The sequence below is a fragment of the Gymnodraco acuticeps genome, unplaced genomic scaffold (assembly GCF_902827175.1).
Source record: "Gymnodraco acuticeps unplaced genomic scaffold, fGymAcu1.1, whole genome shotgun sequence".
In the NCBI taxonomy this organism is placed as follows: Eukaryota; Metazoa; Chordata; class Actinopteri; order Perciformes; family Bathydraconidae; genus Gymnodraco; species Gymnodraco acuticeps.
In genome coordinates, this window is record NW_022990947.1 from 2904864 (window position 1) to 2920251 (window position 15388).

General features: G+C 39.5%; 1 protein-coding gene across 1 annotated transcript in view; it reads right to left on the reverse strand.

The window, feature by feature from the left end:
* The window catches only part of grid2 (glutamate receptor, ionotropic, delta 2), a 548550-nt gene that overhangs the window by 197486 nt on the left and 335676 nt on the right, over positions 1 to 15388 (reverse strand). Inside the window, 2 exon segments of the mRNA XM_034234858.1 lie at positions 2628 to 2833; positions 11958 to 12245. Coding sequence (XP_034090749.1) covers positions 2628 to 2833; positions 11958 to 12245 — 494 coding nt within the window.

Below are 15388 nucleotides of genomic sequence, written 5' to 3' on the forward strand. Positions count from 1 at the left end.
AGGTGGTTCGGGCACCTAGTTAGGATGCCACCTGGGCGCCTCCCTAGGGAGGTGTTCCAGGCACGTCCAGCTGGGAAGAGACCAAGGGGTAGACCTAGGACCAGGTGGAGGGATTATATCTCTTCGCTGGCCTGGGAGCGCCTTGGGATCCCCCAGTCAGAGCTGGTTGATGTCGCCAGGGAAAAGGAAGTTTGGGGCTCTCTGCTGGAACTGCTACCCCCGCGACCCGACCACGGATAAGCGGAAGAAGATGGATGGATGGATGGATCACAAAAGTAACCAAAGTATTTGTACTCTCACAGTAGCCTCTACTACTTTGTATCCTCTCACAGAACTATTCACAGTTCAAAGGCTGCTAATTTTGGTCAAACAGCAATTTGCCTATACAGGGCAACTACAAGGCTATCTACTGTATTTGAATGACAAGAGATGACACTCACCTTAAAATGTCCTTTGTATATTTCTATTTGTCTTAACTGTCGGAACTTGTGCAGGCATGTTAAGTGGGAGTGGACTTGAAATCCTTAACTCAAGGTGTAGAACAATTAAGTTATCAAGCCAATTGCATTACAGTACTTACTACAACTTGAATTTTGTTTTAATTCAATTAACGCATAAATCAGAGTTCAAATTACACACAATATTAAGTTGATGTAATTACCAACATTATTACGTCAACACAACTTATAAATTAATGTTTGCAACTTAAAATGTTTATCTAAATCAATTAACTCACATTTTTATCTTGCAACCATGCATTTAATTAAGTGGAGGTGAAAGGTCCCCTGAATTCGTTTTTGGAGTGCAGGGTTTGGTGCAGTAGCGTAGGCAGAAATGTACTTTAGGGTGGGCCTGTAAAAAATAGGGTGGGCCAGATTTTTCTTCTGTGCATCAGAAGCTAACAACAATCCCCGCAGGTGGCAGATTACTTTTAGAATACTTTTGGAATACTTTCTTTTTCCATAACAGATGGGTATGTTTTGGTGAACAGGAGACACGTATGTTACTGTTTTAATGGCTTATCAAGAGCACAAACACAACATCTTGGTATCATTCTGGACAGCTCTCTCATCTGCACCACACATCACCCAGACTGCATTCTTTGTACTGTCTTAAAACCTTTCCTTAGAATATGTTATGAATTGTAAGGTGTCCTTGGGTGCTTTGAAAGGCGCCCCTAAATAGAATGAATTATCATTATTATGTATTATTATTATTATGAAACTATGTAATAACTTTTAAGACTTTTTCCAGTCACTTGCCCCAGGCATTCAGCAGCAGCAGGCCATTCACTTTGATTTGATCCCATTATAAATGTCATCATTTCGACAATAAAGAAATGCTACATAAACATTATCTTGCACATTTTATCTAACCATCTCCGTTTCTAACTTTCAATTTATTTTAAAAGAGATCTCTCTCTCTCATCTGCGTGCGGGGGCGGGGCCTCACAGACACGCTGCATCTCTCTCGCTCACAGACATGCTGCAGCGCTGTGCACACAGTTCTGCCGGTAATGAATATTACATTTTGTGAGGAAACTTTTCCACCAATAATTCCAATAAGTAATCCAAAATGTATTCACTTCAGGTTTACGAAAGTAACTGTAATCAGATTACTCGTTTTTCAAATGTAACGCCAGCTGAATACACTTGATTTTTGTATTCTGATTACGTAACACCGTTACATGTATTCCGTTACAACCCAACCCTGTGTAGGCTATATCTCTCCGGACTGTCCACCAGCAGATGAAAAACACCCACCTCTCCGCCTCTTCCAAGGGACGAGGGAACCGTGCGGCAGAGTTTCCGTTAACATTTTGTCTTCTTCTGACAGCCCAGCAGCAGGAGAGGTGGGGAGAGGGAGGCGGGGCTATTTCATCGTTATCAGAAAATGATCGTATAGATCGCTGCTAGATGAGGACAGTGGGTGCTCTTCTTGGAGTCTGGCTTTTTAAAAAAAAAAACAAAGTTCATTAGTGAACTTTGAGCCATCATTTATTTTGCAGGCAGGTCTCTACCTCTCTCACGTTATTATGGCGCACGCCGGAACCAACAATCAGTTTTTACCGTAAGTTCAGAGTTTGGTTCAGAGGATAAAGCACATACAACATTAATTAAACTCAATATTTGTTCACTTGAATTTCACTTTGAATTCTTGGATATTCTCAATGGGTGAATACATTTTTTTATAATAATAATAAATACAATTAATTTTTTTTTTTTTAAAATGACACCGAAGCTTTCTCAGGATGGGCCAATGAGTAAACTGGGTGGGCCTGGGCCCACCCTGGCCCTATGGTGGCTACGCCACTGGTTTGGTGGCTGTTTGTATTAGGCTATCTATAGCAATCTCCATTAAGCAAGTGGAGAACTCCTAAACCCCACAGATCACACCTCGTTAGCTTTCCAAAAGCCCAGGGAAAAGCCTCGATGGATATACAGTATTTACTTGTTTTGGCAGATAAGCTGCAGTGGAGATGTATGAAATGGAATGAAGGCATTAAGATCATTAGGAGATGCTAACCTCTCAATGTATATGTATATGAGAGTGTTTTTAAGTTGTCTTACAGGTGTTATCACTTCACTCTCAATTGAAAACCTGGTAACAATAAACACTGTCCTTACCTCAGTGATGAAAGCCTTAGCGGTGGCTGGGCTCATGAACAACACCGCTCTGCGCAGCGTGTCCCTGTAGCGATGCAGCTCCTCCACACGCATTGTTCTGAACAGACTAGTGATCATCATGTTGATATTAGATTCCACCTTCTGTAGGGACACGTCCATTCCCTGCTGAGAGCTCCGGTCAAGGAAATCCTCAATACCACGGATATCTGGAGGAAGAGAGACGAAGACAAATGTTGATCTCTATTTTCTAGTGTACGGGGACAATTATTTCATCTGAAAATGTGATGCATAAAAAACAGGGCAGATAGAGAGATAGACATACGTCTGCATTGGGCATCTGCCAGTACTGAATACTTTATTTCTAGAAACCTAAAACAGTATGGGGACCAGCCCTCTGTAACTCACACAGCAACAGAGATATGAAAACAGAAGCATGTGGTGGTGTCTCATCCAAAGTGAGAGGCCTGTTGTTTGCCTGTGTGATTTGGTGCATATATTTGAGCTAGTGATATGCTAAAGTTAAAGTGAGATATATGATTCCTGTAGAAACAGAGAAGAAACTCAATTTTAACTAAGTTTATTGAGAGAACGAATGAGAGGGAGTATGTGTGTATGGGAGCATGTATAGTCTCTAACTAAAACAGGAACAAAGCAACCTTATATAAATCAAACTTCAGTCAGACAGGGATAAGGCGTCATTTTTGTGATTATTATTTGTGCTGTTAGAACCATAAAAACATATTTCTAACACTATACACGTTTATTCCTACCCTGATACAAACCAATGACACTCATGACATTAAAGAGTTTTAGATTAAAGTACAAAACCACTTTAATTATCTCTATTAATGGCTATGTTTGTATAATAACAAAACCAAGATGGTGGTGTCAGAAATACTACTCTTAGACACTCTATTGTTAATGAGATACAATGCAGGTCAAGGTAATACCTAATTAAGGCACTTTGGTTGAGAACACCACTAATGATGTCGGAGGATGTGTGTGTGTGCGCTTCTGCAAGTCAGTGTGGTTATGTAAAGCAACTACCTAATGATGTATTTGATATGTAAAACGGGTGACACTGCCGTCATTGCCGGTGTCATGACTGAACAATTAACTGGATTGATTAGACGTGTTAAGGCCAGAGGGCTGATTGCATCAATGCCAGATTTTGGAGGTTTAACAACACATTAAGAGGAGACACATATGTAAGCCCATTTTCATAATATCAAGAAGGCTCATTTGCGAGACAGTATGAACAGTTTGTGCGTGTTGGGTATCACACCAACCACACCATTCCCCACACTGACAAGAACAAGAAGGAATGTTGTCTCAACGAAAACACAAGGAAGAACAGCAAGGTAATAGTACCTTGTTTATTTCGCAACGTCTTTCCCACTTTTTTTTACAGAAACACAAAAGACACATACAGACTCTGACCTCCAGGTGACAGCTAAGCACACAATCTGTTCATAAGAAAGTTGTCAAATGTATAGCAACAAAGAAGAGTTCAGCTACGATGTGTGAAATATTCAGTGAAATAATATTTGTTGACTATCAGGAAGAACAAAAAACTAATTTCAGATGAAATGAGGACATATTCTGGTCCAATTGTACTGATTAATTGTCAAAACAACCTATTTTTTCCGCCAACCGAGTACGGTTGAGTTCCTGCCAACTGTTGTTCAAACGATGGGCTCGAACATGTACTCCCCACAGCTGAGCGGCTCATTGGCCAACAAATGCTTTCCATCAAGGAGCTTCAGGACACAGTAGCGAATAAAAAGTCAAGTACAATTGCCACCAACCATGCCCATCCAGGCAGCTTGTTTGAGAAACATTCCTCTGTGAGACAGTACCGGTCCATTAATACCATGATCACCTGTCACCCCACAGTGCTGTCACCATTTTCACATACGGTGCATCCACACAGTCCCGCGCCTCTTCATCCTCATCTAATTAGGGTTGACTGTATTACAACTGCCATGCTATTCCAGAGTAGTGAATGCAAAATGTTTTGTTTAACAACCTTTTAAAATCTATAAATGGCTATGTGACCCTGAGTCACAGGTTTTGTTCCCTGCCACTTCACATACGGTACTTTGTTCTTTTATTCCCTTTAAATGCACCCATACTGTGTGCCACCAGGTTTATTGATGATCGTTTTTGCAAGCAATATTATATATTTTTTCTGCTACCTTTTTATAAGAAAAGACGTAAAACGGAGATCCAGCCTAGTCTGATCGCCTTCCTAAAGCAAATTCCCCGTATTCTCTATTTATCACTGTGGATTATTACTTTTCATTGTCATAGTATGGAAGTAGAACTGAAAGGGCATTTTGCAAAGAAAACTCTGTCAAGTGGAAGGGTTTCCATAATACTATATAAAACAGATTTAGGTGTGTATGGTATGGTCTTCTGTGTGTCCCTTTCGACCATTTGCCATGCTTCCCTTCTTCTCAGTCTATCCTGCAAGTCCCTGGCTCAAAGTGAAAGCTAGAGTTAATGTGGTGTAGCAGCCAACAGCACACAGGGATTTCACCTGCATGTACCGACCAGCTCAGTGGCACTCTGTCTGTGTTCACAAACCCCCACTGCTTTTACCCTGCTTGTTTTTTCCTCATCCTTCTCTCTTCCCTTGGCTTTTCATCTGAAACCTCCCTCCATTTTCCCTGTTTGCTTTGTGTTCTCAAGGGCTGAATCTCATTTTGAAAGGGTGTAATGTCCAAGCAGTTGTTCCACTCCAGATGGTGGGCTCTCTTCATGTGTAATGCCCATCAATTCCACACTGGAGACTTGTGTTCACATTTCACCAACAGTGGCTTCATTTAACTCGGAGTGATTTTATAACACATCACTTTAAGTAATTTCCAAGAATACATTTGAGTTGTTAACAATTGTAAATCCAGATACATGATTTCCGTATGCACTAAATAAACATATAACCAACATGTTAGAATCAGCCAATTATGTTGATATAATCAGAGAACGTCAAGACAATTCACAAGAGTGTCGGCAACTAGCTAACTTTTAATGGAATGATCTGAATACATCAGTTGTTTGAATCTGCACTGAGAGCACCACTTAGAGGGAGGATGGCAAGGGAGGAGAAAACATTGATAAGCACTTTGCACTCTGCATGTAGGAAATGGACCAACAGTCCAAAAGGAGGTGTTAACACATCAACTATTATGGTAGATCCCCTGAGTACGAAGTAAGAGGAACACATCAAACATCTGCAAATGAGATGCAGCCTCTTACTCCCTGGTTGTCTGTCAGATCATCCCAGCTCCCCCGTTCACCCTATCTCACTCTCGCTGCTTAACTTGCAAATCATCCCAACCTTCAAATAATAAAAAGAAAAATGATAAACTTTGTTAACTTTTATGCCGCATCTGACTTTACAGTTACAGGCTCTTTCCTGTTTCAACCTTCGTCTAACTGCCTGAGGCATTTTACGCCTGGCCCTGTAACTTTTGTTAGAAAGCTATTGGGGAACAGCCAAGCATAACTGGTAGTGACTTTAGAAAGGGGCACCGTCTATCCATCCATCCACTGTAACAGCTTTGAGCTGCTAGCTCTCAAGCAGGGAGTACAGCTTGATAGCCCATTGTCCCTATCATAATGTCAGTTTCTTGCTGCCATGAAATCCATGCAGACGTAAATTAGTTTCACTCAAGTGGCAAGGCGACCTGAAGGGAAAGGTAAGTGTGACCTTGCTTGACTTTTTCATCCATTTAATGCCAGGATGATGTTGTACATGACAACTTGGGTCAAAGCCTCTTAATAACTTTCTTAATTCTTGGTCGCCGGTAGGTTTTACATATAGTGCTCATAGCATGTTGTAAACAATATTACATTTGAACATTTTATAACACCCTGATCAATAAAAACAATATGTTTTATATATATATATATTCACATCTTAAGCTGAAGTTCAGCGAAGCATTATGTAAAGGAGGAAAGAATATTAATAATTTGAGATGTATTTTTGTGCAACTGCGTTTCTTGCTATCTCCGCCCTGTTCTGCTGTTAGACTAACATCCTTATCTCTTTGCTTTGTCTTTCCCTTCAGCCTTTACCTCTGGCTATCCTTATCCCTGCCCCAGGCATTTTACTGTTGTATGGCTCAAAGGCAATTGCTCTTAAAATATGGATTGAACCTAATAAGAAATGCAGTCTTGTACCTCATAAGCCTAGACCTGGAGAATTAAATTGTCAGCTGAAGTTGTGGTTGACAATGTTCACATAGCTCAAGGTATCTGAACAAAAACTTGGGAAGTGACCTCCACATAGTAAATAAAATGCTTTAGGCCCTGAAGCGATTCACAACTGCTCGTAAATAGTCCTATTCCTATCTAAGTGCTATATCTTCGTCTACTACTCTTTTGCTTTATTTTCCTCCTTCTCTTCATCTTTCACACCTTTTTCTCTCAAAGCCCCAGGCCTCGCATTCAAGAGTCCCAACAGATAACTTATACAACACTTGTAAAAAAAAAAACACACTCTATAAAAGGGTCTGCACCTTTTAGGTGTGCATCACCTTCCATATATCCCTACATCTTCCCCTAAGTGCTTTAACTTCTCTTCACTTCTCCTGCTACATACTTTCCTCCCTTTTTCCTATTTTTATGATCAATTTTGATCTTGAGCGTCCTTAATCTAGAGTGGCTTTGATTTGGACTCTAAAATGCATATACTACTTGATGGCTATACTGTAACTCAATTGAACTAAAGGAAATTATGTCATTTGTTGTATTTATATTGTATTGTTTTATATAGTTTGCCTTATTGGGGTTTAATGCTTTAACTCCTTTAACAGTTTGTAAATTGTGACCTTACACACATGTTTTACTCTGGTTAGAGTGTGATCAATGCTAACTACTTATATTTAAACAGACACACAGGAGGAACATAGGGCATTGTAATTCTGCATTGCTTCCAGTGGACAAAAGACCAATGACAGAACTACAAAACTGACAGAACTACAAAACTGTGCTGCAGCAACTGGAACACAAAATACCAACGTCCGATACCCAGGGAAAGATGCTACACTGTTTTTCACACAATACTGGATAACGTGATAGTATGGTGATAGTGACCAACAGAACGAAAGGGATGTGAAAGGAGCCTCTGAGTTAAAGCATGACCTGAGCATGATATTTAAAACTGATGGATGACTTATTTTCTTCATTCATTTAATTCAACAGTGACTGGCCTCTGTGCTTTTACTACATATTCTTAAGTTATTCAAAAACCCAAACAAGATAATTGTACTCCTATCGAGTATAAGGTTAAGCATCTTGGGTTTTGCACTCAACATTTATTTGAAGAAGTCTACCAAAACTCAATATTATAGTAATAGTTTGTCTCTCAACTTTGTCTCTGTTAAAAATACATTTCAACTCCTATGTGCCCCAAGGATCTAAACTATGACCATGGAGTGACGTTTGGAAATAGTTTTACACTATTTTCACTATTTTTTCTGTTTATGTACTTTCCTGACTGCCTTTAACTTTGCCATGCCAAATCTGCTACAGTATGCCTCACGATCTCTGTCCCTATCTCCTCTGCTTTGCTCTTTCTGTTTTCCCTATATATTCACTATCTCTTTTATCTCTGTTTCTCTTTTACTCTCTGAACTTTTGTACTCTCGAGGAGACAAAGAAAGACATGACCTCCCTGTATAAAGCTTGTGTTTGCCTCACAGTGTACCAGTTTGCCTCCATTTTTCTGACTCTGCCTTTATCATCAACTTTCCCATGTCTCCCTTTGCACAGCTTTTATGCATTTTCCACCCCCTCTTTCACCCCTGCAGCGTCTCTGGGCTTCACAATATTATGGAAAACAATCCATCTATGATATAAATCTTCACTCAAAAGTCCTCGTTCACCTGTCACTGTCAATTTATTTGTGTTTCTTGCGCTCCTCTCTTCTGTTTTGCCGTACTCAATTGTGTCTTATGCCATTTAGGTGGGGTTTAAATATGGTAACTTGTTGCTTAAGTTAAGGTGCAAACAATCCTCCATGTAAATATGTTGATGGACATTGCATGCACACAACAGCACTTTTGTTCTGCTATAACCTTTTACTATTGTACCTCTGACCCATCTTGTCATTCAAGCAAAGTGAAGCAGACCATCCTAATGTCAACAATGTGATTACCACTAAGTAAGTAAGTAAGTGATACTTCCCACGTGTTGCTGTGGTGACCGTTAACACTGGACAAAGTCACTCAAAGTTAACAGTACTCGTCACATATGTTTACTATAATATCATGTGTATCAATGTGAATTCAAGACATCTTGGGACAGACTGAAAATAAGTTAAAGAGAAAACAGAGTAGGAGTAACAACAGGGATGAAAGAAGAAATAATATAAGCGAGGGATAGAAATAAACGATGAGAGAAGAAGGAGAGCGATGATAGAGAGAAAACATGTGTTCTCAGTGTCCGGAATGCACCAGTAGAGCTGAAAATAGGGATTGGTTGAGTTGCGCTGTAGCTTCATTTGAGAGGACACACTCGACTGTCTGTTCTCTAAAGAAGTCTCCTTGTACAGAGGCGAGGTCTTTAGGGAACTATGCTATCATCTTAAAAGACCATCTCTGCCTCTCTCTCTCTCTCTCTACATTGCTTTCTCCCTCTCACTCCTTTGCACTCTTTCTTTCTCCCTTCTCTCCTTTAACAGGGGTTGAGGCCATTAGGGAACAATGGTGATATCTTTAAAGGGCCTTCTGTGGCTGACAAAACAGCATTGCTAAAACCCAGAGGATCCATGTGCTGAATCAGTGGTCACACAGCACAGAGGGGATAGAGGGATTAAAGGGGGGTACGGACATGTGTGTAAGTGTTTGCTTGCATGTGTATATGTGCCCTCTGTATAGGGTGTATAGTGTATATGTTGTGTGAATTATATATTGGGACACATTTTGGATTATAACCAAAAAAATAATGTTGTTCCTATTTTCAGTCCTGATTAGTGTTGGGTTGAGGTCAGAGCTAAATATTGTTCCCAACAGGCCTGACATTAGTCAATTTGCATGCATCTTTGAATTTATTTTTTGTGTAATTTAGGGTGCAACGGAAAGTAACATCAATTCAGATTTCATTGCCGTAAAAAAGGCATCAACAATCAAAATCCTGCAGACTTACAGTCAAACTAGCAGAACTTGTATTTTTAAGCAACTATCTTTTTGAACTCTCTGTCAATGATTTTCTTATTACATTTGTAACATATTCACAATCCACTGTTGCCCCTGCAAGGCTTGGGTACTTTATATGTAATAGTTAAAGAAGCAGAAGGAGTAACAGCACCAAAGCTAAGCACTCTACTGTGTTTGACAGGTCCTTTAGCACATTTTTACATTTGTATACGTAATGTCCTGAATGTCCTAATAAAGTGCTGCCACTTACTTAATAAAGCTCACAAAACAATGCTATAGCCCAACATTTTTAAGTCATCATTTCATTTCAAAATCAAGCAGAAGAAAAGAGCTACATATGGGTCTTTAAAAACCAGGTAGTGTTATGCTCTGTAACCCAGGATTCAGGTTCTTCTTTAAAACACTGGTATGGAAGTATTAAGCATAATGAAGGCTTAACATATAATTCCTTATGATGGAACATAAGGGGCTCTGCATGTTTATGAACATTCATAAATAGTTTAATAAACTTGTATAAATGCATTATATTATATGATGAATACCCTTATAATGTATTATAGACCTAGCCATCATATAAAGTGTTAACACAAATATATTCATTTTACAGCACACATGCAATCCATTCATAAAGTGCTTTAATGTTTTAGAAGATCTAGTTTGAGCCTGCAGAGCGTATTGCTAAACAATTCCACTGCAGAGATTCCATTGGAAATCAATGCACACAACGCATTAATTGTGTTAATTGACTACAATGAATGATATGTAGGCCCGTGATGGCTATATGGATTAAATCAACACTGAATTGCCTAAGGCAGAACACTAATTCACTGCTCTATATGTGCTGAAACTTTTAGGTGAGTTCGACTTTTGTCTAACCGCTGATGAGTGATATCACAGCTGGTGTTTTCCAATAGCTAGCAAAATACCTGCTCCATCATCACTCTAAATATCATCCCATTAGGAGCAGTGCTACAGCAGCATATACCCTGTATGACTCAGAGTTAAAATTATCTTAACACATAAAGGTGCCAGTGCAACGTAGGTGGAGCAGGGCCATATGCTGCAGGAGTATGTGCTTTATGTAAGTTTGATTAGGTTTGGTACCTTACTTCCAGAGAGGCACAGCTGTGTAACAAGGCATGATGATGTTAACTTGATAAGCCAAGCATCATTAAAGGTTGGCGTCACAAAGGACACTACATTACAAAGACTAAATACAAAAACATATTTGAATATACACGCTCAGAAAAAAATCAAAGCAATATTCCTGTAGAAGGAAGTTTAGACAGTGTAGAAACAGAGTGGCACTTTTAAAAAAGTGACACGGATGTTTTTGGTTTAATGTTAGGGGTAATGGACCGGAAAGAGAGATGGCGAACAGATATAGAGAAAGAGAAGCATGGTAAAATGAGACAGCATGCGCACGGGCAGGCGGACTGATGTGTCACTAATGCATATTATACATATACAAAGAGACAGAGAGAGAAAGAGAGACAGAGAGCGACCTGTTTCTGTTTCAAACCTATATTCATTAGCCCGTACCATGGTGAGAAACCACTCCTATTGTTACTTTATATATTGTACATGTCAAATTCAAACAACAGTTTAATAGAGCTAGTAATGCCCTTCAAAGGCAAAATGCTTTTATTTCATATTTGGTCCAAATGAAATCATAACTTTCTGCTTTATTCTAAATATGATGCATATGAGCCATACGTAGTTTCTGCTCATTTTCAGCTTTTTAAATTTGCAATATCAGAAATACTTCCTTAAAAACCCAAAGATTAGTATCTGCATCTTGGTGTGTGCTGTAGGACGACAGACCTTAGTTGTCACTAGTTGTTCATTGTAAATAGATAGGGTTGTTAACAAATATATTCATGAAACAAGACAAAACAGCTAGTTAGGAAATAGATCAGCAAATGGCATCTCTTCTTTTATTCATGTCAATTGGTGGTTTAAAAGCTACCATTGATTTACAAATGTATAAATATCTAAATTATGTATAATATGGTTTCCAATTTTCTAATAGCAATATTATTTCCACTTAAATTATACATTTGATTGATATGTAGACATATAGACATACAGGCAGGCACGGAAGAAGGAAGGGTATTATATTAAATACCAGTATTAGTGATTGCTTAGATGGTTATTTCCTTACCGAAATCAGAATCATAGAAGATGATGAACTTCTGCCAGCTATACTCAGACACCACTTGCATGATGACGTCATTGAGATAGATGGGAGGGCGGACCATGAGGGTGTAGTCATCTGTTCCAGGGACGCGGCTGGTTGGTTGGCAGTCGGAGCGAGGGGATCCCGCAGGGGAGCGCTGGATAAAGAGGTGGGGGATGTGCATGGCATTGGCCAGAGTCTGAATGCTGCCCGCAGACATGCAGCCGATTGAAGTGACCAGAGCCAGGATCCCACGGTTCATCAGCTCACAGGCTGGATGGAGGGGAAGAGGGAGAAAAACAAAGGAAGATAACTTGTTATTTTTCAAAGCATACAAAGAGAACTATGTTTTGGTGGAGAATAAGCAGTGGTAAAAAGGGAATGTGTTGACACTGAGCGATACCAAAGCAAAATGTCAATAAAAGGTATTATTCGTGGTGAGAGTGCACCAAGGCAAATTATTTTCGTTCTTCAGGTCATGAAACTGCCGTGACAACCAAAGACAAGAGTCAATATATATATATTATATATTTGCACATACGTTGCATTGTTATTTTGAGGATTAAAGGTGTTTCTCAGTGCTCATCATCTCTCAAACACTATCGGTGCTTTATTTTTATCTCCCTTCCACTTGCATCCTTCCTAAACCTTTAGTGCTGTCAAAAACCTTTAACGTCTACCCTCCCAAGCCACTCCCCTGTTATCTCCCCTCTTGTCCAAAACAGCCCCTCTAGAGTGCTTACTTTTCAGCCCCAATCATTTCAAAGCTGCCGTCTTGCAGTGATTTTGATTTGAGTTGCCTTAGAGCTCCACTGAATGTTGTACACTGTGCTCAATGCGCAGTCATTTGCCTTCTTCTTCCACCTATTTTCTAACACCTTTCTACAGCACCTTTTTATATTCCACCCACAAATCTTTTTCATCTTTACTCAGTGGCCGTATTTCCCTCAACTCTTGTAATACTTCATGGCAACACAGAATATCTTTCCTCCTACCTTCCCTTAATCCAACCATCCTTTGATTAATCATCTCTTTAGTGCTTTGTTAATCTTTTATCCATACTTCTTTGCATTCTTCAATCTGTTCTTCCATTACTTATATCAAGAAGGTCACTTACACTTTGCACTCTTGCCCCATTTCTTCATCCCTCATCCATCTTATTTTCTCACTATCGTTTGCCCGCATTCTGCTCAACACTATGTCCTTCACTTTGTGCTAAACACCACACTTTGTTGGGTATTTCACTTCTAGTTGACTAAAACCCTATCACAGAAACACTTGGTTAAACAAAAAAGTAGTAAAAAAATAGTTTAAAGACATCACATTGCACAAAACTACACAGACACACACAGACAGATGGTGCTTTGGCTATGTGCAGTGGCGAAAAGCGCAATCTAAAGCACACAGTCAGCCTATATAATGCCACATGCACTAATCTGTCGTCACTGCAAAAATAAAGACAGAAAAAAAAGGAAAGAGAGTTTCAAAGAAAGAAAAGCTTGAGGAGACAGATTCATAGTGCTGACAAAAGCAGAATAGAACATGGTATCTGTGCATGTGTGCGACAAAGAGAACATAAGAGTTATACAACACTTTCCCAAGTGTCAACTGCAATTCAAAGTGTTTTTGAGGATTCATTCTTACATCGCGACAAGTCCAAGCATTTGTGCTTGTCTGCATATTATTGATGCGCAACATGGTGTCTATTTAATTGCTTTTGTCATTTATTCCCATCATTTAAACATTACTGATTTTGATATATTGCGTTTAAGATGTACAAGTCACTCTTCAAACAAATGTATTCACCTGTTCAGTTAACTCTGATTATCTTGAACATTCTGCATTTGTAAACAGTAAAGTTTAATACACGAGAAAAAAGACTTTCTGTTTACTCCGAAAAGCCACAGTGTATAGGGTAAAGTGGTTAGAGATGTCACTAACGTCTTTAGCAGTTTGGTGATATATTTCAAATTTGGAGTCAATAGCTATAAATATTTAAACATGAAACCCATTCTGTAATTAATTGGCAATACATTGTTAGAAATTATTTTCCTCTGTAGCAAAAGCTGAAGGGTTATTTCAGGCAACCATTTCCTCATGCATTGATGTAGATGATTAATGAGTCGAAGCTAAAGCTATTTCAATCTCACTGCTTATTGTGCAAGTCTACATTTTGAGGAATTAAAGTGTAACAATATATGATTAAACTTCACTAAGTCTCAGCATACTGCTTAGTCATGGCCATTATTCTTCAAACCAATGAGCCCATGATTCAACTTCTATCGACAATCACCTTCATTTTTTAACATACTGTAGGGTAGGCTATGCCTGTTTGTGGGTGTGGGAATGTCCATCTGTGGATTTATTAATGCACTCACTAAATGTGTGTGCATTGTGCGCCTGAGTATGTGAGTCTGCATTTGTCTGAATATTTTAGCTTAAAACCAGTCGTGTTTCATAAGCTTCTTTATCCGGATTCCACTTCTCTATTATAGCAGTCATGCTAACTAATGCTCTAGCCTTGCTGGAGTCTAGCTGTAGCACATTAGCTTAGCATCATCAAGGCCTCAGCTAATGGAAGGCATGGCTAATCCTACATATTAGGGTGCTTTGGAGAATTAGTGCCATCATCCCCTCTACATCACACACTCTTAAGTCTGCAGGGGGCTTCTAAGCACTAGGCTCATTATTGCTCTTTGCTAATGACTTAAAGGGCCCGTTGCGTTGACTCAGCCCAATCACTCTGAGGTAGGCAACAGTAAAAGGAGAGTGAGAGGTGCATGTGCAGCAAAAATATGTCACTTTGAAGAGTTTGACAGGACCTGGAACCTCTAAACATGGTTTAGAAGTATATAAATCACGTTTAAGTCCGGCCCGAGTAAGTATCAGTTTAGTGATAAGCTGTACAGATGGATATTGTTTCCTTTTACCTTGCCAACACGTTTAAAAACAACCACTGTGTATAATGACGAGAGTTGGAGCAAAAACAGATGTGGGCTACATACAGAGGTGTGCAAACAAATACCAAGTGTGGCGCTATTTTGAGTTTTTCACCTATCATCCTGAACCATAACCGCCTACAACACTCCCGAACTATCACCAGCCCACACACTCACACATCCACAAATCCTCACAGTAGATGAGCAGCATACATTCCGGGATACATCTCCCTAAAGCAGCTAAGAGATGTCAAGCAGTCATTTAGAGTTGTTTATTTGAGGGATATACATGTCAGCAACACACATGTGCGCACCAAGAGTTCAGGCTGTCAGCCACAGGGATTACCGTGGGACTCGTCTTGTGCATTTATTTATTTATTCATTTTGCTGGGAGGTCATCATGCCTGAATGGAATCTCATCTCGTCATCACATAGCTCTGCCGGGAACACAACTTGTAAAATACAATACATCTTCTT